Here is a 22995-nt window from a genome sequence, read left to right as displayed (position 1 = left end):
TTATGTTATTTCTGACACAGAAGTTCATGGAGTGTCCTTTACTCTGATCAATAAACTGAACCTACTTAGGTCCTGTGTCGTTGGTGCTGAGTTATTGGAATACCTGACATGATGAAAGCAAACCAGTGCAGGCCCACTCATTAACTTCATTTAAAAAGTAAGAATAAAAATGGATGAATGAATGATTCCTGTGAGACCAGCAGCAAACCAGATGCCCTGGGAAGTCTACAAGCCAGGCTTGAAGACATCCGCTCTCTCCTCTTCACTCCTGTTTCTGGCCCCGGATAGTCTTTCATGAGTTCAAGAAGGTTGGAGAGATCATCAGGGAGTTGGAGATATGAAACTAAGATCTAAGCTTTTACAAGCAGTCAACAATGTCAACCAGATCACAACAGAAGAAGAGGGGTTAATAGAAAGGGGGAGAGAGTCAGAAGAAGCCCGCTTGCAGGGAGGGCGGGGTATAAATATAATGAAATAAATAAATAAATAAGATATGAAATGAAATGGTTGTATTTCCCATGGAAACTAATGGAAATTAAAGGAAATGTGTTAACACAAATGAATGAGAACAGTAATGGATATACCAAAAAAAAAGTTTTTGAAGCAAAAATATAATTTTTTAGAACCCTTTGCAAGTCCCTAGCCTGAGTCAGTTGTAGGGCTCATGTAGAGTGAAGCACTAGTGAATTGAGAAATATGCATAGGAGCATGGGAGTTATATCTTCCTTCCCAAGACCTAAAACCCAGGCCTCGCCTTGGTGTACAAGTGAGCAGAATGAGGCTACTTGGAGCAGTATAAAATGCACTGAGTGTCCCTACAAAATCTGAGGTGGGTCCCACAAGGCTCAGCATGCAGTTCTTGCCAGAGCAAAAGATGGGGTAGCAGAATGACCGAGCTGTGATGGAGAAGGTCTCCAGTCCTAATTTCCCTTCAGCCACAAGCTCACTAAGTGGCCTTAGTCATTCACTCTCTTTCTCACCTTGACCCACCACCTGCAGTAGGGAGTGAATAATACCGGCCCACCTTACAGGGCTATTATAAGAATTACTGCAATAATAGATCTGAAATGTTTCAGATACTTGAAGTCCTATGGAAATGTCATGGTGATGACAATTATGATGATCCTGACAGTCCTACAGGCTGACAGTTTTAACAGGTTCTTCCACCTTCTGCAATTTTAACAAGCAACCTAATCTGCTGCCATCAGCAAGCAAGTGACCATGGTCCTCTCTGCTCAGTTCAAAATTTCACCTACTGGTTCCAAAAGATCAATAGAACCCTGCTAGATCATACTAAAGGTCTATCTAGTCAAAGATCTTTATTCCCACAGTGGCCAACCAGATATTCCCAGAAGGCCCACCCTCAGGCACAGAAACTGAAGCCTCTCCATGTCCTTGCCTGCCAGCAATGGCGTTCAAAGATATATCGGACATGGAGCTTCCATTTAGCTGTCAAACCTAATGGCTACTCATGGCAATTTCAAACACAAATGCTTAGAGATTGAGCAGCTGTCAAAGATAAAGGCAGAAGCCAGGCCAGTTGGCAAACCTCAGCTCAAATCATCTTCCTGTTGGCAGAGTTTAAACTTGCAGAGGAATGGAGCACCAACTGTTTAAAGAAAATAACTCGGGCTCCGGTCACACGGGTAAGAAACTGCGGGGGGGGAGCGTGGCTGTTTGCCCCGGGGCAAACTAACACGCGGTTAAGTGATCAGACCTCCTGTGGAGGTTCCGTGGAGGTACCGTGGAGGTTCCGTGGGTAGGGAGAGGTGCCGATCACAGGACATGCCTGCGCACAACGAAGAAGCGCGCAGTGCGGCAAACTCGTTTTCTTTTTTTGTGTACACAACGAATGCGCATGCTCCGTTGGGTGCGTGTGCGCATCCACAGAGACTTGGGGAAAAAACCACCTTTTTCGCAAGGGGACATGGGCAGGTGCCGGATGCCACCGGAAACACGATCAGACGCCCGCCCTTGCCCCGCGGTTTCCGGAAACTAGTACCTCCAAGGTACTAGTTTTTTGCTGCGCTTTTTCGGCAGGAAGCCTTGGTTGTGCCACTGAAGCGCTATGCTTCCCAGATGTGCCGGTGAGATCGCACCCGGAAAATCCGCCTGTCTTCCGTCTCTCTTGCATGGCTAATGTTCCGTGTGACCGCAGCCTCGGTTTATTAAAGAAGAAATAAACTTTGATCGAATAGAGGAGAGGCACAGAGGCTTAACTAACTGCTGTCAGAAACAGGAAATAAGGGGGAGGGCTCAGTTGGAGCAGTAAGTCTCCAAAGAGCCAATCGAGACAGGAAGGACAAAATTTGACATTGTGGGAAGCTACGCTAACTAGCAGTCCTTCAGCTGTCCCCTATAGGCTGTTCTTCTGATCTTCTTCCAAGCAGATGCTCTATAGACCTTGTATATTCTAACACTTCCAGCCCCTTGTATGCTATGAATGTGTTCTGATTTTAATCCTTGTAGAAGAGAAATAGGGTTGCCAGCACTGCCTCGGCAAATACAGGGAGATTTTAAAGCCAGTGCCTGGGGATGTTGGAGTTTGGAGAGGGTGTGATGTCGCTTCCTAGTGATCTAGGAATTTCCCCTGATCTCACAGTAAAGACCATAGAGACATGGGCAAATTCCTAGATAATCATTGTGGCAGCCATTTTGTGGACATTTTCCTCCCTCGGTTTCTCAAGGGTGGAGTTGCCTGCTGTGGGCAGGCAAATGAGAAGTTTAACCAGAAAGCAGAGAGGAGGCATTTTCTCTTGGAAGGAGCTTTCTGGCCAAGGTATGTTTGACTTTCACATTCCAAGTTAATGGAAACAAGAACTACTTTGAATCCTTGGTAAGGTAGCAAAGAGAAAGACAAAGAGGCTATGTGAACTCCATACCTGTTCCTCATAACATTCTCTTGCTCCTCTATGGTTGGTCTTTCTTCCCTCAGCAGCCAGTCTCGGTATTTGGAGGTGTCAGCAGCTTCAGGAAGAAGCTGAGCCGCTTGTAGCTTAGTGACTTGTTTTTCAATCATTTTCTAAAAGGGGAAGAAAAATTGAGATTTCAAGGGTTGTCTTGATAAGTTGTCATAGGGTTGCTAGGCCTATCTCAATATGAACCAAACATATCAAATGTAACATGTATTTTGACCATTAGTTATAGTGGCAGTTGTAAAGTTCTTACATTTCAACTCTGTGGTAAATTATGCTACCTCGAAAAAACATACTTTCTTGGATACTTTTCTTGAAGCAATTTGAAAAATTGCCTGACAAGCCACAAAGGTGCTGTCATTTTTCAGCTTGAACTATACCTAATTCTCCATTTGGAAGTATTTAGGACAGGATTTATCCTTTACGTATCTGGCGTTCCGCTGGGTTAAACATACAAATTTGCCAACAGCCTCTGCTGAGGGATTCAGCTCCAGTAAGTGATATTTTTGGCTCTAACCCAGAAGTCCTGTGAAGGTGTGGGCCAAAATGGGGATGGCGAGGAAGAGGGAACCACTTGAGGGGATGTCTAGATGACACGTTTAAACCAGTTTTTTACAGTAGTTCCCTTTCCAGTAGGAATCAGAATTGTGAGGAAACAGGAATTCCTAACATCCCAGAAAACTCAACAAAATACATTCCCTAGCATTCCCTGAAAAAAGTGGAGTGGTTCAAGGTTGATGCGGCAGGTGCCCATTTATGGCCTCCCTGAGGTTGTTGTCACCCATCTGTCACCTGTCTATTAACCACCGACAACTGGCCTTTAACTCATTGTACCATCGGGCCAGAACTTTATAGCCAACTGATACTGTTCCAAGCAGTACCCATTGGTTTAATTGTTATAATGTTTTATCATTTTTTACTGTTTAATGTTTTAAACTGAAATTGTGTTTATTCTAATGAAGTCGCCCGCCCGCGGGATGGGTGGGATATAAATGCAAATGATAAATAAATAAAAATAAATAAACCAAATCTATAAATAATATTCTTAGCAGATAGGCACCCAACTACCTCCCACCTATTTCTTCTTGTAAGTCTTACTTGTTCTTGTATATAATGCTTTTCAAACTCCAGCTTGAGGGAAGTCAGGTACTGTCGGTATTCATTGAATTCCTTCAGGGAGCACACAACCTAGGTGACAAAAGGCAGAACCCCCCCATCATGTGAATAAATAACTCTTGCCGTGCTGACCTGCAGCTTCCCTCTTGGGGTCCAGGTAGAGAAGCTTCACAAAAGCATGCTCCTGCACCCCAGCTTTTAGGCCAGAAATGACTAGCACACTTGTGTATATGCAGATGGGTTGGTAAACATTTCTCTGCACTTGTATTCTATGAATCTGGTTGCAAAACTGCGCTGTTAAGAGGCCAAGGGAAAACAAGGGCTCTGACACCAATTCTGCTAAGATTATGGGGAAGAGAGAAAAATGTCCATTCCTCCCATGGGTTCCTCTGAAAGTCAAAGCATCCCGATCCCTGTGCTGTCATCACACCACTAACCACCCTTCCGTCAACCTCTTGGTTTCACCTACTTTGTTTTTGTCAGTGACAAAGCCAGAATTTTTCAGTCTCTTCAGATTGTCTTTCCTGTGGTAAAAAGCACGCAAGTGTGGATCGTGGAGACTGTTGTATTTTGGTGCCATGACTTTACAATATGGATCGGTCAGGTCAAAAGTAGGAGACTGGTAATAAAGCTGGAGGAGGGAGAGAAGCATTGAAAGGACTGTGGAGAGGTCGCGTCCCTTTGATCTAGGGGGAGAAACCACAGCTGGTTTCAGAGTATTAACTCCCAGAAGTAATTTAGGCAGGGCTGTTTTTGTAGAAAAAGCCCAGCAGGAACTCATTAGCATAATAGGCCACACCCAACAGCAGGAACTCATTAGCCTATTGGGCCACACCCCTGACAGCACAGCTCATTAGCACATTAGGCCGCACCCACATGTTACCAGAAGTGTGGTTATCCAGCCACACCCACCTTTTGCTTGATATTTTGTTTACCTTGTTTGTTGTCAAAACCCAGGGCCTTTTTTTGTAGCAGGAACTCCTTTGCATGTTAGGCCACACACCCCTAATGTAGCCAATCGTAATGAGTTTCTGCTGTTGGGTGTGGGCTATTATGCTAATGAGTTCCTGCTGGGCGTGGCCAACTTGGGAGCCAGCCGGAACTCCGTTCCTGTGCGTTCCTGCCCAAAAATAGCCCTGAATTTAGGCATATCATTGCCTGGGAATTACACAATAATTATTTAATGCAAAACAGCATGTTGCCCATAAACACTTAACAAGCCCGAAGTTATTCCAAGATGGGGGAAATTTAGAACCAAGAAGCCCCAGAGGAGGGATGGGTTATGTATTGGCTTCTGTCCCCAACACATACTGTTCTCTCCGGACTCCCCTGTCTCTCTCAGCTTTTTGGCTCATTGTTAAGGATGTGTCATAAGCAGTCCCAGGGCCATGTCATTTACTGTCTGCCATAGCCTCTCCTTTAGTGCGCCTCAATGCTTACTACTCTTGATGGAGGCAGTCCTCCTGCTATTTGGCTTTGGGTTCCCTGGTTGTTGCTTCTCCCAGCTTCCTTGGATTTGTTAGCTGCTCTGTAGGTCCCATTACAAGGAAGGACGGGTTGCAAATATTTTAAATTGAAAGTTTTATCATGTGTATCAAGGTTTTCCTAAGTGCATTAGTGTGTCTACCATATAGCTAACCCTCCCCCCACTCCCAGTCCTTTCCTTCAATTCTGCATTATCGTAAGAAGGTTGTCAAACAGCACAATCACAACATGATACAGACAAGGTCAAGGGATGGTTTTGATTGCTGCTCATGGCTTACCTTTTCTCCCACTTTCGTTGTGTAGAACAGTGTGTTGGAGCCTGGCAAGAAGGGGGTCTTGCTGAACAGAGGCATGTCCAGAAGCTGGTTGGGACCCACCGGGGGCATCTGCTTCCCAGGCCCCAGCTAGGAAAGAAACAGCACACATCAAAACTCCTGTCAGGCTTTGGATTACCTGGGGTGAACAGATGTATGGTCCCAGTGGGAGAGGTTGCCAGCCTCCAGGTAGGGCCTGGAGGGGCCTGGAGACCTCCTGTTTTTACAACTGATATCCAGCTGACAGAGATCAGTTCCCCTGGAGAAAATGGCTGCTTTGAAGGGTGGACTCCATGGCATTGTACCATTCTGAGGCCACTCCCCTCCCCAAACCCCACCCTCTCCCGGATCCACCCCCAAAGTCTCCAGGTATTTTCCACCCCAGAGCTGGCAACCCTACCTGGAGATCTCCTGGAATGACAACTGATCTGCAGATTACCTAGCTCAGTTCCCCTGGAGAAGGTGGCAGCTTTAGACAGTGCACTCTGTAGCATTTTACACTGCTGATGTCTTTTCCCTCCTCTCCCAAAACCCTGCCCTCTCCATAATTTCCCAGCCTGGAGTTGACAACCAGAGCTCTGAATGCTCAAGGTTCTAGATTCCATCTTTGGCATTTCCCATTGAAGGAACTCAGGTAATAGGGAAAGGCCTTTCTGTGCCAGAGATCCTGGAGACTTGATCCCAGACAGCACGGTACACTAATGGCCTGGCTGCAGGTAAGGCAGCTGATGTGTTCACAGTTCTCCTAAGTAGTAGTGTATCCAGGATCGTTCCCCCTTCTTGTACCCTCATAAATAAGAAGGGAGTTAAAGTGCTTGCACATTTATTGACCTGGGCTTTATAGCTTGTCTCATCCCAAGATCTTTAGGTAGGTGATCATATGTATTTGAGATGTTTGAAAATATGATGTAACACCAAGAGGGCCTACAGTGATCTAACAGTGAATAAATGTTTCCTGTTTATGAGCAGGCTCTGTATAAACATTACAATGAATGCCAGCACATTAGACAAAATTTCTGCAGAGATCCTCCATGCATGTATGCCTTCCTTCTACCCACATAGAATGCCAGAAGAGGATTTACACATAGCTCCAAAGGAAGCTTCACCTTCTATTTTTGCAGCACACTGGGAGGACTACGCTGTTTTTCCACCCCACTGTTCATCCTCCCACCACCACCGCCACCACCATAAAGATGTGCCTTGCTCCTACTTGCATTGCTGGTTGCCCCAAGGGCAGGATTTGGGAGATGCTTCCCACTGAAGTTTCTTTCTACATCTCCCCCCCTCCCAGTTTTCTACTTTCATTTATCCTCCAGAACTCACTTCCACCACACCCTCCTCCGGTTCCATAGCTTCAATTGCTATCCGAGCGCTTTCGGTCAAGTAGTGTCCCATGGCTGCTTTGGACACCCCTCGGTTGGGGTACGCCATATCTGCATCCGCAAGGAGCTCTGTCAGAGCTGCTGCCCTCAGAGGGCCTAGCTTCCAACTGCCACATCAGCGTCGCCCTTCTAGAACTTTCTGAGACATTGTGACCCAACATCTCAGTTCTGTTGTCATTTGCTCCCCTGTCATGGATCAAGCACTGTGTTCAGGAAGGAAAGGGCTGCGAGATACCTCCATTCCCATCCATTTTCATTTTCATCCTCTGGCTGCATATTTCTGAGGATTAATCAATTATTTGCAGTTGTTAGATTTTTAAAATATATATATTTACATTATTTATAGTCCTCTTTTCTCATTGAGACACCAGTGGATTATACAGAATTAGTCAATAAAATCAACCAGAATGGAACATTCAGTAAACAATGAAATAGGATTCTTGTCCAGGCCATTTGACTTTGGGCAGCACGTGACAAGACATCTTCTCTAATATGGCATAGCCTGTGCTCTCTGGCTTGAATTTTACGAAGGATGGAAGGAAGGAAGGAAGGAAGGAAGGAAGAAAGAAGGAAAGAAGGAAAGAAGGAAAGAAGGAAAGAAGGAAAGAAGGAAAGAAGGAAAGAAGGAAAGAAGGAGGATTTGGATTGTAGAACCAACCAGAAATATAAAAACAGAACCGAAGCAAAGTGAATTGTTAGCATGACACGTTAAGCGAAGCAAAATTATATAGCAGGATGCAACTTACAGCCAACTATACACAGTAGTATAGGCCACAGTGCCTAATAATTTATCCAAGTAATGTTGTGAAGCATATAGACCGAATACATAAAATCACCATTTGATAATCAGTGAAATAAAAGAATAACATACTGGGACAGACATAAAGTCAATATACAAAAACAATCAATTTCAGCTCACAGAAACAAAACAAAAAAAATCAAAGCTATGGGTAAGCAGTAAAGTCTTGGCCCGGCATGAATTCGGTCGTGTAATGCTTGCAGTTGTATTTCAAGTAGAGGACTATAATATGCGAGTCCTTGTATTTTAAAGCGTACTGATTATAAAATTTGGTGAGATCTCCACTAAAAGCAATCCTATCCACTTCAATGTCATATCTACTAAAAGCAATTCTTTCCACTGCAATGTCATGTCTGAATACTTGGTACACATAAGTTATGGGTATCCATCAGTATGAAAAAACAATGAGGATGCTACTGTTGCACTCTAACTCACAGGAAAGCCTTAACAGAGCAGACTCTGGGGATTCCAAATTACTTTCATTTTAAGCCAAGCAACCTGGAACTCAAGGGAGGTATCTAGACTTTTGCATCCAGATTTTGTCTGTTAGTCCTCAGGAAGAGGAATGGTTGGGAAGAGATTTGAATGTATTAATTTGCATGTGGGATTTACTTCTGAGAAAACATGCACAGCGTTGCAATTGTTCTCAGTTACTCTCAGCTAATGCTTTCCTTCCCTCCCTCACTACAGGTTTTTGTCTCAGTTCCTCTTCCGAATTTATCACTGTGAGTTACACATTGCTATTTCCATGAGCTACACCCCAGTAATAGGTAGCCTCATCTTCTGGTTGCATCTTCTGATGGTCAAAAAGCAGTCGCTGAGTGATTTGGAACCAGATAATCGATCTGGGATCCCGCAATGGCCCATTATGCACACACATTACTGCAGAGCCAAAGAAATCCAGGGTCACTCCGCAGTTGCAGGTCATGGCAAACCAGCTATGTTTGTCTCTACCCTGACCTAGATGTCCCAGGCTAGCCCAGTCTTTTCAGAACTTCGAAGCTAAGCAGGGACGGCCCTGGTTACCATCTGGATGGAAGACCACCATGGAAGAACAAGGTTGCTACCCAGAGGAAGGCGATGGCAAACCACCTCTGCTCTGACCTGGATGGCCCGGTCTAGCCTGCTCTCATCAGATCTCGGAAGCTAAGCAGGGGCAGCCCTGGGTCTTTGGATGAGAGACCACTGAGGAAGACCAGGATTGCAAAGCAGAGGCAGGCAATGGCAAATCACCTCTAAATGTCTCTTGCCTTGAGAACCCAATGGGGTCACTATAATTCGACTGCGACTTGACAGTTCTTTCCACCACCAATGCAGGTCTAATTTAATAGACGATGGTCTAAAGGTTTAATAAACCTAATATTAAATCAATCGTTCTGAAGAAACCTCTTTGAATTTGCAATGACATTAAAAAATACTTTATCACAGTCATGCTGAGCAATCCTAGCCGATGGAGCCTCACTCTATTTTGGAAAATAGCTGGGGAAAGTGACATTTTGGACAAGCTCTCCTGAGGAGCTAAGAGCCATGAGTGGCCAGACCCCTGACTACTATTCATTTCCCATCATTCTTTAGATGTTTGCCACCAACGAATAGCTGAGGCAGACTGTCTAAACCTTGGCAAAGCCATTGGCCAGGTATGCAAATGCTTGCAAATGAGCACGGCACATATAGAAGAGTGCACCTCCGGTGGGTGTTCACTGAGTAAGGGAGCGGTTGCATCAGGGAACCCTCTCCAAGCTGGGAAGGATGAGCTCTTGGGTTCTGCAGCTGTGCCTCTCACTGGCTCTCTTCATCTGTGGTGAGTCTACTGACCCAGCTAGTTGTTTTTGTTGGAAGAGAACAAAGAGCTGCAGCTACCGTTTAAGAAAAGGGGACAGATTTTAGGAAAGTGTCCTGAAGGATGGTAGGGAAAAGATGAATTTAAAGAATTTCATCAGTGCCGTCAGCTCACAACCATGACCCCAGCAAGGGGCTTTCAAGGTGAGTGAGAAGCAAAGGTGGTTTGCCGTAGCCTCCCTTGGTAGAGCCTTCCATGCTGGTCTCTCACCCAAGTACTGACCCTGCTTAGCTACCAACTTGTGGTAACCCCAGCAAGTGGCTTTCAAGGGCAGTGAACACATGAAGCTGCCTTATACTGAATCAGACCCTTGGTCCATCAAAGTCAGTATTGTCCACTCAGACTGGCCGCAGCTCTCCAGGGTCTCAGGTTGAGGTGTTTCACATCACCTCCTACCTGATCCTTTTAATGGGAGATGCCAGGGATTGAACCTGGGACCTTCTACATGCCAAGCAGATGCTCTGCCAGTGAGTCACAGCCCTTTTCCCCAAAGGTGAATGAAAAGCAGAGGTGGTTTGTCATTGCTTTCCTTGGCAGAGCCTTCCTCGGTGGTCTCCCACCCAAGAACTGACCCTGTTTAGCTTCCAACTTGTGGTGACCCCAGCAAGGGGCTTTCATGGCAGGTGAAAAGCAGAGGTGTTTCACCATTGCCTTGCTTGGCAGAGCCTTCCTTGGTGGTCTCCCATCCAAGTACCTGACCCTGCTGGTCTTCTGAGATCTAATGAGACGGGGCTATGTCGTGCTGCCTTCCCTCCCATTTACAGAATAGGTGAAACTAAGTAGGTAAAAATTAAATCATCTCTTTGGCCCCATCTATCTCTCTTGGGGTAAGTTACACAGAACTCTTCATCAGACATCACAGAAAAGCACCTCATTCTCCTCTAATGTGCGTGCTATTCTATTGGCATGTTAATGGCATTTATGTAGAGAAGATTCTAAATATAACACATACAGAGTGAGCAGTCCTCAGGGTATGCTTGCATAGGAATTTTTTTTTCCCCAGGCTTCAAATGGGCTGGCTCTGCAAATCATAGCTTGAGCATGCCGATAGTCCACGTAGAGGAGATGAGAAATCAAGGATTCACCCCTTGGTGTTCCGAGGAGCAGAGGCCCATGACATTTACCACTCTTTTTTCTAGTATGGCTTCCCACTGCTGAATCAGGCACCTCGGAACCTCCCAGGAAGAGATGATCCCATCAGCATAAATTATTGCACAGTGATTTAGACTGAAAACCTGAGCATTCCCTTGGCCTTACAGAGCAGTCCTACAACCAATGGGCATTAGGATTGCAGCATTAAGTACCACTGAAGTCAGTGGGACTTTCTTCTGACTGGTCAAGATGGGTAGCCATCAATGTTCCCTCTAAGCTGTGGAGTCTTGTGAGCATAAATTCTGCTTAGTGAGCTACTGGCATTAAAGTTGTGAGCGAGCAATTTGGCTGCTGCATAAATTAGTTTGCTCTGGAGGCATCCTTGCTGAGCTAAGACAAAAAGGGTGAGCCGGAGGCTTAAAAACTGTGAGCTAGCTCACACTAACTCATCTTAGAGGGAACACTGGTAGCCATTTTGTTAGTCTATAGCAGTAGAAAAGAGTAAGAGTCCAGTAACACCTTAAAGACTAACAAAATTTGTGGTAGGGTAGGAGCTTTCATGAGTCACTGCTCACTTCTTCAGATACTTCTTCTGACTGTTGTTGTTGAAGTCCTCCAGAGCCTTCTGATGCTGCAGTTTGATTTCTCTCATTTCTCTGTTTTCGTATTCTTTCTGTGCCATCCTACACTCACGGCAGCTTGTAAAACCATACATTTGTTAGGATTTTGCCCTCCAATCTTCTTGTATGCAAAAGGGATTCTTTTTGATCCTTCCATTTCAACACATCCATCGGGGTGTTTCCTCCCAGGTGGAGCATCCCAGCCTGTGCCTGTCCAGCCTCCGCGGGTCTCATTTGCCGAGGGCACCACCGCTGTGCTGCCATGCCGCCTGGAGCGTGGGCAGATTCAAGACTACCACGTCTTCTGGTTCCGGCAACAGCCAGGTAACCGGCCGGCCCATGTGCTGAAGCATCACATCCAAGGTGAAATAGAACGAACCAGTGGATTCGATGAGAGATTTGTGCCTGTCAGGAATGCTGGTGCCAATGCCTACGTGCTGCAGATCCAGAAGGCACGCACAGAGGACAGTGCCACCTACTGGTGCATGGCAGAGATAAATTCATTCAACACTGCAGTCTCGGGGGCTGGGACGCAGCTCAGCATCACTGGAGGTGAGTGTGAATTACTGTTGCCAACTCCAGGTTAGGAAATTCCATGAAATTTGGGGGTGGAACCTGGAGAGGGCAGGGTTTGGGGAGGAGAGGGACCTCAATGGGATATAATGCCATAGAGTCCACCCTCCAAAGCAGCCAGTTTTTGCAGGTGAACTGATGCCTGTAATTTGAGATCTCCAGGCTCCACCTGGAGGTTGGCAACCCTAGTGTGAATGCCACATAACGGATTGGAATAAACATGGCCTGCTTTAGGACTAGGACATAATATAAAAAAAGCCAGGTTGGATCAGGCCAATGGCCCTCCAGTCCAACATTTTGTGTCACACTGTGGGCAAAAACCAGGTGCCATCAGGAGGTCCACCAGTGGGGCTAGAGGACAAGGGATATAGGGTAGCCAACCTCCAGTTGGGGCCTGGAGAGCTCCCAGAATTGCAGCTGATCTCCAGGTGACAGAGATCAGTTCCCCTGGAGGAAATGGCTGCTTTGGAGAGTGGACTCTATGGCACTGTACCCCACTGCGGTCCCTCCTCTCCCCTCCCCAAAACCCATCCTCCCCAGGTTCCACCACCAAATCTCCCAGAATTTCGGAACCCAGAGTTGTCAACCCTAGAGGGATCAAATGTCTCTGTATCTGACAGGCTCCAATACTGTAGTGCTCTGGCTGAAAGCTCTGTGTGCAACCCAGGAAACTACCAGCTCAAATTTTGCCTCAGTCATGAGCTCACTCGGGGGCCTTAAACAGAAGAAGCCATTCTGCCTCAATCCTGTTTCTGCTAAATGAAGATAAAAACTAAAGATCAAGATGGGGAGCCCTGTTAGCCTGTCGTGTAGCAGCAGAGCAGAGCAGGAGTCCAGGAGCACCTTAAAGACTAACAAAATTTGTGGCAGGGGATGAGCTTTCGTGAGTCCCTGCTCTGAAGCACCTGAAGAACTGAGCCGTGACTCCTGAAAGCCCCCCCCCTGCCACAAATCTTGTTAGCCTCACTCCTGGAAGGTTTCCTTCCACCCCCTGCCAGCGCAACATTCGGACCTGGCAACTCTTGCTCTTTCCTACAGATAAAACTAAAGAATTCCTTAGGGTTGCCAGCACCAGATTCAGAAACTCCTGGAGATATGTGGGTGAAGGACAGGGATCTCGGCTGGGTACAATTAAGGTTGACAGCTCTGGGTTGAGAATTGCCTGGAGATTTGGGGGGTGGAGCCTGGGGAGGGCAGGGTTTAGTGAGGGGAGGGACTTCAGTGGGGTATAAAGCCACCTTCCAAAGCGGCCCTTTTCTCCAGGTGAGCTGTCATCTCTGTCATCTGGAGATCAGTTATAATCCCAGGAGATCACCAGGCACCACCTGGAGGCTGGCAACTCTTGCTTTGGAGGATAGATTCTGTGAAATTATACCCTGCTTAGGTCCCTCCTCTCCCCAAACCCCAGGCTCCCCAGGTCCACTGCCAAAATCTCCAGGCATTTCTCAACCCAGAGGGAGTGACCCTAGCAACTGCACTCCTTCCTATGATGCTTGGGGGAGGAACCTGAGGAGGACAGGGTTTGGAGCGGGGAGAGACTTCAATGAAGTATAATGCTATAGAGTTCACCTTCCAAAGCAACCATTTTCTCCAGGGGAACTAATCTCTGTTGCCAGGAGATCAGTAATAATAGTGGGAGACCTCCAGGCACCACCTGGAGGCTGGTTACCCTAGACCGTACAACCCCAATAGTGTCCACCCTCCAAAGCATCCATTTTCTCTTGGGGAACTGTAGTCTGGAGATGAGCTGTAATTCTGGGGGATCCTTGGGTCCCACCTGGAGGCTGGCATCCCTAGTCTGAGCTGATAAAGCGGGGTAGAAATGCTTTAACAGAGAGTTAAGGAAATGCATCTTTCCTAGGGAAATCAGTCAAGGAACCCGCCAGGGTCACCCTCTTGTCCGACGCGGCTGCCCAGATATCGGACTCCCCCGATCTCCATGCCTTGTGTCTGGCCGAGCGATTCTACCCGGGCTTTGTGGAGATAAAGTGGAGCATGGCTGGGAACACCATCACGGAGGGTGTGATACCTGGACAGGTGATCTTGAATGACAACGGCTCCTACAGCACCAACAGCATCCTGACAATCCCCCGCAACCTGCTTGGCAATGATGCCTCTCTCAAGTGTTTGGTGCACCATTATTCTTCCGGCTCCAAGGCAGAGAGGAGTCTCGAGCTGTGCGAGGCCAACTCGTGAGTCATGGATCTGTATACCCTTCCTGCTGCTTTCATGTGCAGAAAACAAGCCCTTCCCTCTGTGTGATGACCAATAAATCTTTATTGACATCCCTGCGGTATTTGACCATCATTTGAATATTCCCTAAAGTCTCTCTGGGTCACATTCTCTCACATTAAAGGAAGCCCCTTGGCCATCTTTGGATTCAGTATTTGACAGCTTCAGCTGACTCTCCCAGGCCAATGTTGACGGGATTCTGGGTGCTGTTAGGCTGACCACGTTCCTCTTGGACCCATGTCCCTCATGTCTAATGAAAGCTGGTGGTAAGGGAATACAGGGGGCCCTGGTAGACATTATCAGCCTGCCCCTGGATTTGGGGATCTACCCAGAGGGACTGAAAGAGGCTGCAGTTGTACCACTCTTAAAGAAGGCAACTTTGCATCCTATGGATCCTTCCATTTACCACCCAGTCTTGAATCTGGGAAAGATAATTGAGAGAGTGGTTGCAGAACAGCTCCAGAGTTTCCTGGAAGACACATTGGCCCTGGACCCATTCCAATCTGGCTTCCATCTCAACCAGAAACTCCAACTGGTACAGAATGCAGTGGTGCGAGTCCTTATGGGGACCCCACAAACAGCACATATTCAACCCATGTTGCATGAGCAGATCAGGTTCAAGTCTTGGTGTTAACCTTTAATGGTGTGGGACCCATGTATCTTCGGGACAGCGTCTCCTGGAATACCCCCAGAAGAGCATTGTACTCAGCAGATAAGAACTTGTTGGTGATCTCCAGATCATGAGATATCCAGCTGTCCTTGACCAGAGCCAGGGCATTTGCTGCCCTGAGTCCAACTTGGTGGAACTCTCTGCCAAATAACAGCCATACCCTGCAGGACCCAATGCAGTTCTGCAGGGCCTGTGTTGGAAAAATTAGGAGTGCAGGAACCTTTTCATGGACTCCCATCCCCACTGTATTCATTGGGGAGGGAGAAAAGCTGGCAGGGATCCCAGTTGCAGGGAGGGAGGGAGAGAGATATTTGACCAGCATTTGAATATTCCCTAAAGTCTCTCTGGGTCACATTCTCTCACATTAAAGGAAGCTAAACCAAAACTCAATTTATTCTATGACACACTCTTAAGACAGAAAACACTTTTTAGCATTTCAATAGTCAATGTAGACTATTTCAACACAAACCCAATACATAAAATAGTGCACTAGTATAAAACGCAGAACATTCTGGAATAGCCATCAAGTTCTTGCATGGAACTGTTGATGGTCAGCCCCCTTCCTTAGTAAACCAGAGATCTATGTCTTTCTTGGACCTACAGCTGCTAAAGTACTGACTGACATAAAGCTGCTGTAAATGTGACGCAGGACAAACTGGAACTGACCCGATGTACCAACCCAAATCCATCCCCCTTCTCTATCTCTGGGGTCAGGAAGCTCACAGAAAGTCAAGGAGAGTCAAGGAAGCTAGTCTCAGGTACTTTATCTATCTAGATTCTGATAGTGACACCACTAACTTTTAGAATGTATAAACATCCTCTAAGGTAAAAATTATGTGCAGCGTTATCAGTACCAGAAGGCCACAGCACTTAGCAGAGTCCTGAAGCTTTCTGGTGAGGTAGACTATAATTCTTCGTATTGCATAATGTTTAATTGATCGATATTCTTTGTAGCTACACATACTCTTCTCTGAGGAAGCCTATTGAAACAGGTGTTTGAGCAAGCCTGTCTGCAGATTTGTGACCTTTTATGCTATTTGTCTACAATCCAATAACACTACAAGAAAGACACAAAGAAGATTTGTTTGTTGCACTTTATTTGCAATGGATGACCCTTGAGGTGAGGACGACCAGGCAGACGCCTGCAATAAAGAAGAACTTTAGATTATTGGACTGTGTCAATGGATACAAAAAACTTTGTTTATGGCAGAGATGGACAAAATTACAAAGAAACTGAACAACAAAGAAGATCAGGAGTTCTATGAAGAATGGGAAGACTTTAAAAACTACCTGGAAAAGAACTGGGATGTAAAACATAATTTACTGTGTTTAGAACAATATTGAAATTAGATGATGCTATCTTGAGTTGTACTGGAGAGAGAAGAATGGGGAAACATTGCGGGAAGCCATGGGGAGGGGGGGAAGAAGGAGAACTTGGGTATGGGGGTAGAATTGTAATGATACTTGACATGAGGACATGTTTATCTTCATTTCCATGAAAAATAAAATTTCTTTACAAAAAAAAACATTGTGGAATCATTTTTTGATGTTGATTCTTGTGTGAATGTACAGAAATGTATTAATATTTAGAAGAAGAAGAGATGAAGAAGAGATTGGATTTATACCCCACCCTTCACTACCCAAAGGAGTCTCAGAGCAGCTTACAAACTCCTTTCTCTTCCCCTCCCCACAACAGACACCCTGTGAGGTAGGTGGGGCTGAGAGAGCTCTGACAGAAACTGCTCTTTTTCAAGAACAGCTCTGACAGAACTATGGCTTGTCCAAGGTCATCCAGCAGGTGCAAGTGGAGGAGTGGGGCATCAAACCCGGTTCTCCCAGATTAGAGTCCGCGCACTTAACCACTACACCAAACCGGCTTTATCTATTTTTGGAAATCTAAAAAAAGAGAGAGAGAGAGTGGTATTTCCTTCATAAATATATCACGGTTGTCATTGACTATTTTCTACATACTTATCCCATGATCTCTCTTTGGTTTTCCAGTCTCAAGGCGGTAGCTGGAAATATCCTGGGATTATAACTGATCTCCAGACAGAGATCAGTTTCCCTGGAGAAAATGGCTGCTTTGGAAGGTGGAGTCCATGACATTAAACCCCGCTGAAGTCCCTCCCCTCTCCAAACCCCATTCTCTTCAGGCCTCACTCCCATAATCTCCATATGTTTCCCAACCTGGAGAATCTTTGCTTGGGCATTGCACCCACTAGTGCTGATTTGGGAAGACTGACTGACCTTTGCAATCTTTGGCCCATCACACACACACATATCACTGTAGATTTTCAGAGCAGTAAGCCTTTAAGCTTGACTTTGGATTGTGTGCCCACACACCACTCTTTTTCCTCCGGTGTATTTACTCTGCAGCTAAATCAGGGTGGAACATCACTTGTGATGTGTAGGGGGTGGCATCCAAAGTTTTTCTGAAAATACATGCAATTGTCCTCTCACAGCTGTGCAGTAGTGTCCAGCATGCATCTTCCATTTAAATCCTCGTGGGTCAGGTTTTGCGCATGCATTTTAGTGTTAGTTCACTGAATGAAAGAGAACAGAAAGGAACACAAGCAAAGGCACCCACTGTTGAAACTGACCAGACTTTTTCTGAAACTGACAAGCAGTTGAAAGCCCCTTTTTCCATATTGCCAAGCACAAGGGAATTCTCTGATGTGTTATCAGCCACTGTATAAAATGGGAGTCACATAATCTCATAATATAGGGGAACACTTTGAGTGTACAGAATGCACAGTAGAACCCACTGACACTGGCATTGCAAGCTGTAATCATTGCCAACGTGTGCATTTGTATGCAGTGACTCTACCACACTATGGTACCAAGTCCGTGGCAACTCTACCATGCTATGGGTAAACAGAAAAATCTTAGGCTGGCACCTGGAACTGAAAAGTTCAGGTAACAGGTAAACAGCTGAGGAGAATGTGTGCCACTCATGGGTGAAACCAAAGAAAAAGGCCCTTTCTTGTGTGACCACCCACTCCACGTCTGAAACTAGAGGCACCCAAAGAAGACCTCTGTAGATGATTTCACTTTCCTAGGCAGATAAAAACAGGGGAAGAACTTCTTCACAATCCTTACATGTGTCTGAGAACCAAGTCTCCTTCAGTGTTGATGTGCTCCTCAGATCTAGGAACACCAACCAAAAAGCTTCTTGAATGAGGAGGCAGTTAGTTGTTGTTTCTAACTACACAGCATTAACACACTAACAAAAGTATGCTATCACTGGGAGCTTACAGATTGGTGACCACCTACAAGAATTTGATGGCTCCAGGGGTTCTCAATTAACACGGAGGGATGGTCTGAAAATAGTTGATTAAAAACGCAAAGGACCAATCAAGCAAAAACTTACTTCCTTCCCATAACAGAGGTTTTTGTCTCAGTTCCCTTTACACATGTATCACTGTGGCTTACTCGCCATCACCTACACCAAAGTAATATGTAGCCTCATCTTCTGGCTGTACCCCAGTGATGGTCAAATAGCGGTCGCTGCCTGATTTGGAACCAGAGAATCGATCTGGGATCCCACTGGCTCTGTTGCTGTCACTGTACAGCAGAAGCCGAGGAGCCTGCCCATCTCTCTGTTGATACCACTCTGTACCATAGTGGTCATAGCCACTGCTCATATGGGCAGAGAGTCTCACCGTCTTTCCAAGGGCCACAGATTCTGAGGGTGGCTGGGTCACTGTAGGCAGAGAGCAAACACCTGGAGATATGAAGAGATGTATTAATAACAGAGCTGGGTGTGTTAATAACAGGCCTGGAATTGCATTTTAAAGCTGCACAAAGTCTTCTCCACACACCTGAGCAGTGAGAGAGAAGTGGAAGGAGAATGGCCCACAGCATTCTGGGAAACATCAAGAGCACTTGGGCTTCCTGTGGAAATGTAGATCTGCTTAGCACCCTCTCTTTCTTTCTTTCTTAAACTGATCCAGGACTTGAGACCCACCTTCTATGCAAATTCATTGCTTGCTCACTGGGTACTAAGGCTGCTGGAAGACCCTTCCCTTTTCACTCTGAAAGAGGGAAGCTATCAAAAAAGTACCAGATTTCTTTCCATCAAACAATATTGCAGAGCATTGACTTTATCCCATTTTTTTAAATGCATTCCCACTTAGCACAGGGATGGAGTTCTTCATCATAGCAGAGTGAACTCTCTTTTTAAATGTGTGAGTATAAATAGAGCACCTTAAATACTGTTACGAATTTTATTGTGGATGAGTAATATTGTTTTATTGTATTTTGTCTATTTAGTCCGGCATTAGCCTCTTGTTAGCCACCCTGAGCTGCTTGGAAGGACAGGATATAAATCTCAAATAATAAATAAAATAAATAAAATAAGGAGAAATTAAAACATGTTTCCGGAGTCATATCTGGAGCCATATACTTGGAGACTTGCTTTATTCCCTCCTTCAAATAATATTAGAAGACTATATTTGCACAAGAAAGCTCAGTTCTCCCTCTTATGGAATGCTGATAGTGGGGGGGGGGGTGGGGATTCTGACAAATTTTCAACAAAAATAATGGCAATACTATTTCCTGCTTAGGTCTGCCTGGCCATGAAGAAAGGAGAAGAGGAGGGTTTCTCTGGTTCGAATAGAAAATCTGTGCCTTGGCGGGGAGGCCAGGGTAAAAAAATCAAATAAATAAATAAATAAAATTTGATCCTGTAATGCTTGCAGTTGTACTTGAAGTAGAGCATTATAATATGCCAGCCTTCATATTTTAAAGCATACTGATTATAACATTTGGTGAGATCGCTACTAAAAGCAATCCTTTCCACTTCAATGTCATGTCTAAATTAGGGCTCCCAAGTACTTACCTTGATTTGGCGGGGGATATGTAGTTCTTCGCGGGACCATTCCCGTGGGGAAAACACAGGCGCTGCACTATTCCGTCACCCAGACATGACGTAGGCACGTAGCTGGGCAACACTCTAGCAATGGGGCTGGAAACTCGATGGTACCATTGATTTTTCAGCTCCATTACCAGAGCGTCACCCAGCTACGTGCCTACGTCACATCTGGGTGATAGAATAGTGCAGTGCCTGTGTTACAAGCAAGAATCTTCTGGCGGGAAAGCATGTGTCCCCCGCCGGTTCGTAGGTAGGTACTTATCAACCCTATTCTGAATACTTGGTACATGTAAATTATGAGTATCTATCCATATGGAAGAACACTGAGGATGCTACTGTTGCTCACAAACTCACAGGAAAGCCACCCTCCTCAACAGACCATATTTCATGGGCTCAAAACTACTTTCATTTTAAGCCAAGCAACCTGGAGCTCAAGGGAGGTCTCTAGACTTTTGCATCCAGATTTGTCTGTTAGTCCTCAGGAAAGAGAAATAGTTGGGGAGAGATTTGCATGTGTTAATTAGACTCCCTGTTTCACGGAATAGGGAGGATGTAGCACAAGTGGATGTGCATTGGAGAATGCTACTTTGAAACAGCTGTAAAAACTTATTTAATTTTCAGAATTGATGTCCCACCTTTCTGCCTTCACAAGGGCAATCAAGGCAGCTAAAAAACTAAAGCATACTTTATCCAAAGACACTGATCTCGGCTGGTTGTAATTAGTTGGGAAGAATATGCACTATAAAACGGGGCAGTTATCTTAGGACCATGGGTGCAGGATGTGTCATTTTCTGATCTTCTTCTGCATTGCTGCAGCTCTTTAAAACACCTGGAAAAATCAGTCTCGAGGTCGCTGTGTGGAGGAATAGCTGTGTGGATGGGGGAGTGGACTGGAGTGAGATACCTCAAGGAGTCGAATTTGAAACTCTTTCCTCTTCAGTAAGTGAAGCTCTGCTCAGCTCCCTCTCCAAACTCCTCGATTCCATTCCCAGGCTCCACCCCCAAATCTCCAGGTATTTCCCAACCTAGATTTGGCACCCCTCATACCAACTGTCATGGCCCTTCTGCATTGATCCTGCAACCTCAGTAATTTCCGCCCCCCCCCGTTGTTCTGGTATGTTTCAGCTGGCAAAAACAGCACTGCAGAGAAGGCAGGAATTCCTCCTTCTCTCAGCAGTGAAATAAAAAAACAACCAGGGGGCTAGAGCAACTGCCCTATGAGCAGGGCTTTTTTTGTAGAAAAAGCACAGCAGGAACTCATTAGCATAATTGGCCACACCCATCAGCAGAAACATATTAGCATATTAGGCCACACCCCTGACAGCACAGCTCATTACCATATGAGGCCACACCCCTGTGTTACCAGAAGTGTACTCATCCAGCCACACCCACCTTTTGCTTCTTATTCTGTTTACCTTGTTTGTTGTCAAAACCCAGGGCTTTTTTTGTAGCAGGAACTCCTTTGCAACTCCTGTGCATGGTAGGCCACACACCTCTAATGTAGCCAATCCTAATGAGTTCCTGCTGTTGGGTGTGGCCTATTATGCTAATGAGTTCCTGCTGGGCATGGACAACTCAGGAGCCAGCCGGAACTCCGTTCCTGTGCGTTCCTGCCCAAAAATAGCCCTGAATGAGGATCAGTTAAAACACTTATGGCTGTTCAGTTTAGGAAAAAAGAGACCAAGGGGAGACATGATAGAGATCGACAAAATTGTGCATGGTATTGGGAGTGTGGGCAGGGAGAGGGTCTTCTTTCTTTCTCCTATCCCAGGATCATCCACTGAAGCTGAAGGGTGGAGAACTCAAGATGGACAAAAGGAAGTACTTCTTCACACGGTTAAATTATGGACTAAGTTGATGCAGGATGGGGTGATGGCCACCAACCTGAAAGACTTAAAGGGGAGTGGACAAATTCAGGGAGGATGGGGCTATCAATAGCTACTAGTCACAAGGGTTACTAGCTGTGATGGATATCTTCTCCCTACAGGACCACAGGCCGTACCGCTCCGACACAGGCCCAGGACCTCCGTCTTTGCCGGGTTTAGTTTCAACCGACTCAGCCTGAGCCAACCAGCCACGGCCTGCAACGCCCGTGCTAGGTCATCGGGAGTGGAGTCCGACTGGCCGCCCAACATCAGATAGAGCTGGGTGTCATCGGCATATTGATGACACCCAAGCCCACACCTCCGGGCAATCTGGGCGAGGGGGCGCATATAGATGTTAAACAGCATCGGAGACAACACAGCCCCTTGGGGCACACCACACTCAAGGGGGTGCCTTCGGGACCGCTGATCCCCTATTGCCACCCTCTGTCCCCGACCTTGGAGAAAAGAGGCAAGCCATTGAAGGGCAAGCCCCTGAATTCCCACGTCGGCGAGGCGGCGAGCCAGCAACTGGTGGTCGACCATGTCGAACGCAGCCGACAGATCCAACAACACCAGTGCCGCCACACCACCTCGATCCAGATGCCTACGGAGATCGTCAGTCAGGGCGACCAGTACCGTCTCCGTCCCGTGACCCGGGCGGAACCCGGACTGGGAGGGATCGAGGATGGAAGCCTCATCCAGGTAGCTCTGTAACTGTGACGCCACCGCCCTCTCGATAAGTTTGCCTAAATAAGGCAAATTGGACACTGGCCGATAGTTGGCCAATTCGGCCGGGTCCAAAGATGGTTTTTTCAAGAGAGGGCGGACCATCGCTTCCTTGAGTGCTCCAGGGAACCGTCCCTCCATGAGGGATTTGTTGACAATCTCCCGTAGAGCACCTCGCATCCCCCCATGGCCAGCTTTAATCAGCCATGAGGGGCACGGATCAAGGTCGCATGTGGTTGGGCGCACAGATACGAACAGCCTGTCCGCTTCCTCCAGACTGAGTGGATCAAAACACACTAAACCCGGCTCCAAAGACGTGCAAGGGGCCTCAAGTTCGCTAACTGTATCAATTGTGGCGGGGAGGTCACGGCGGAGTGCCGAGACTTTATCTGCAAAGTAGCTCGCAAAAGCCTCACAGCCAATGTCCAATTCCCTAACATTTTCCTTGCCCTGAGGCAGAGTTGTCAAAGACCGAATTACTCTAAATAATTGG

General features: G+C 46.3%; 2 gene segments (V, D, J or C); one reads left to right on the top strand and one right to left on the bottom strand.

Moving 5' to 3' along the window:
* The first annotated feature begins 9760 nt into the window (after positions 1-9760).
* LOC107112688 lies at positions 9761-14332 on the top strand. The segment is given in 3 exon segments: positions 9761-9812; positions 11753-12115; positions 13998-14332. Coding segments are annotated over 3 exon segments (750 nt in total).
* A 4134-nt stretch (positions 14333-18466) lies between these two features.
* LOC107112687 overlaps positions 18467-22995 on the bottom strand; it is a 12184-nt gene continuing 7655 nt past the window's right edge. Inside the window, 1 exon segment of the V gene segment in view lies at positions 18467-18741. Within this exon segment, the coding sequence occupies positions 18467-18741 (275 nt within the window).

This window comes from Gekko japonicus, unplaced genomic scaffold, assembly GCF_001447785.1.
Source record: "Gekko japonicus isolate JY-2015 unplaced genomic scaffold, Gekko_japonicus_V1.1 scaffold1414, whole genome shotgun sequence".
NCBI classification, from domain to species: domain Eukaryota; kingdom Metazoa; phylum Chordata; class Lepidosauria; order Squamata; family Gekkonidae; genus Gekko; species Gekko japonicus.
Note: the sequence above shows the minus strand (reverse complement) of the source record. Positions and strands in the feature narration are given on the sequence as shown.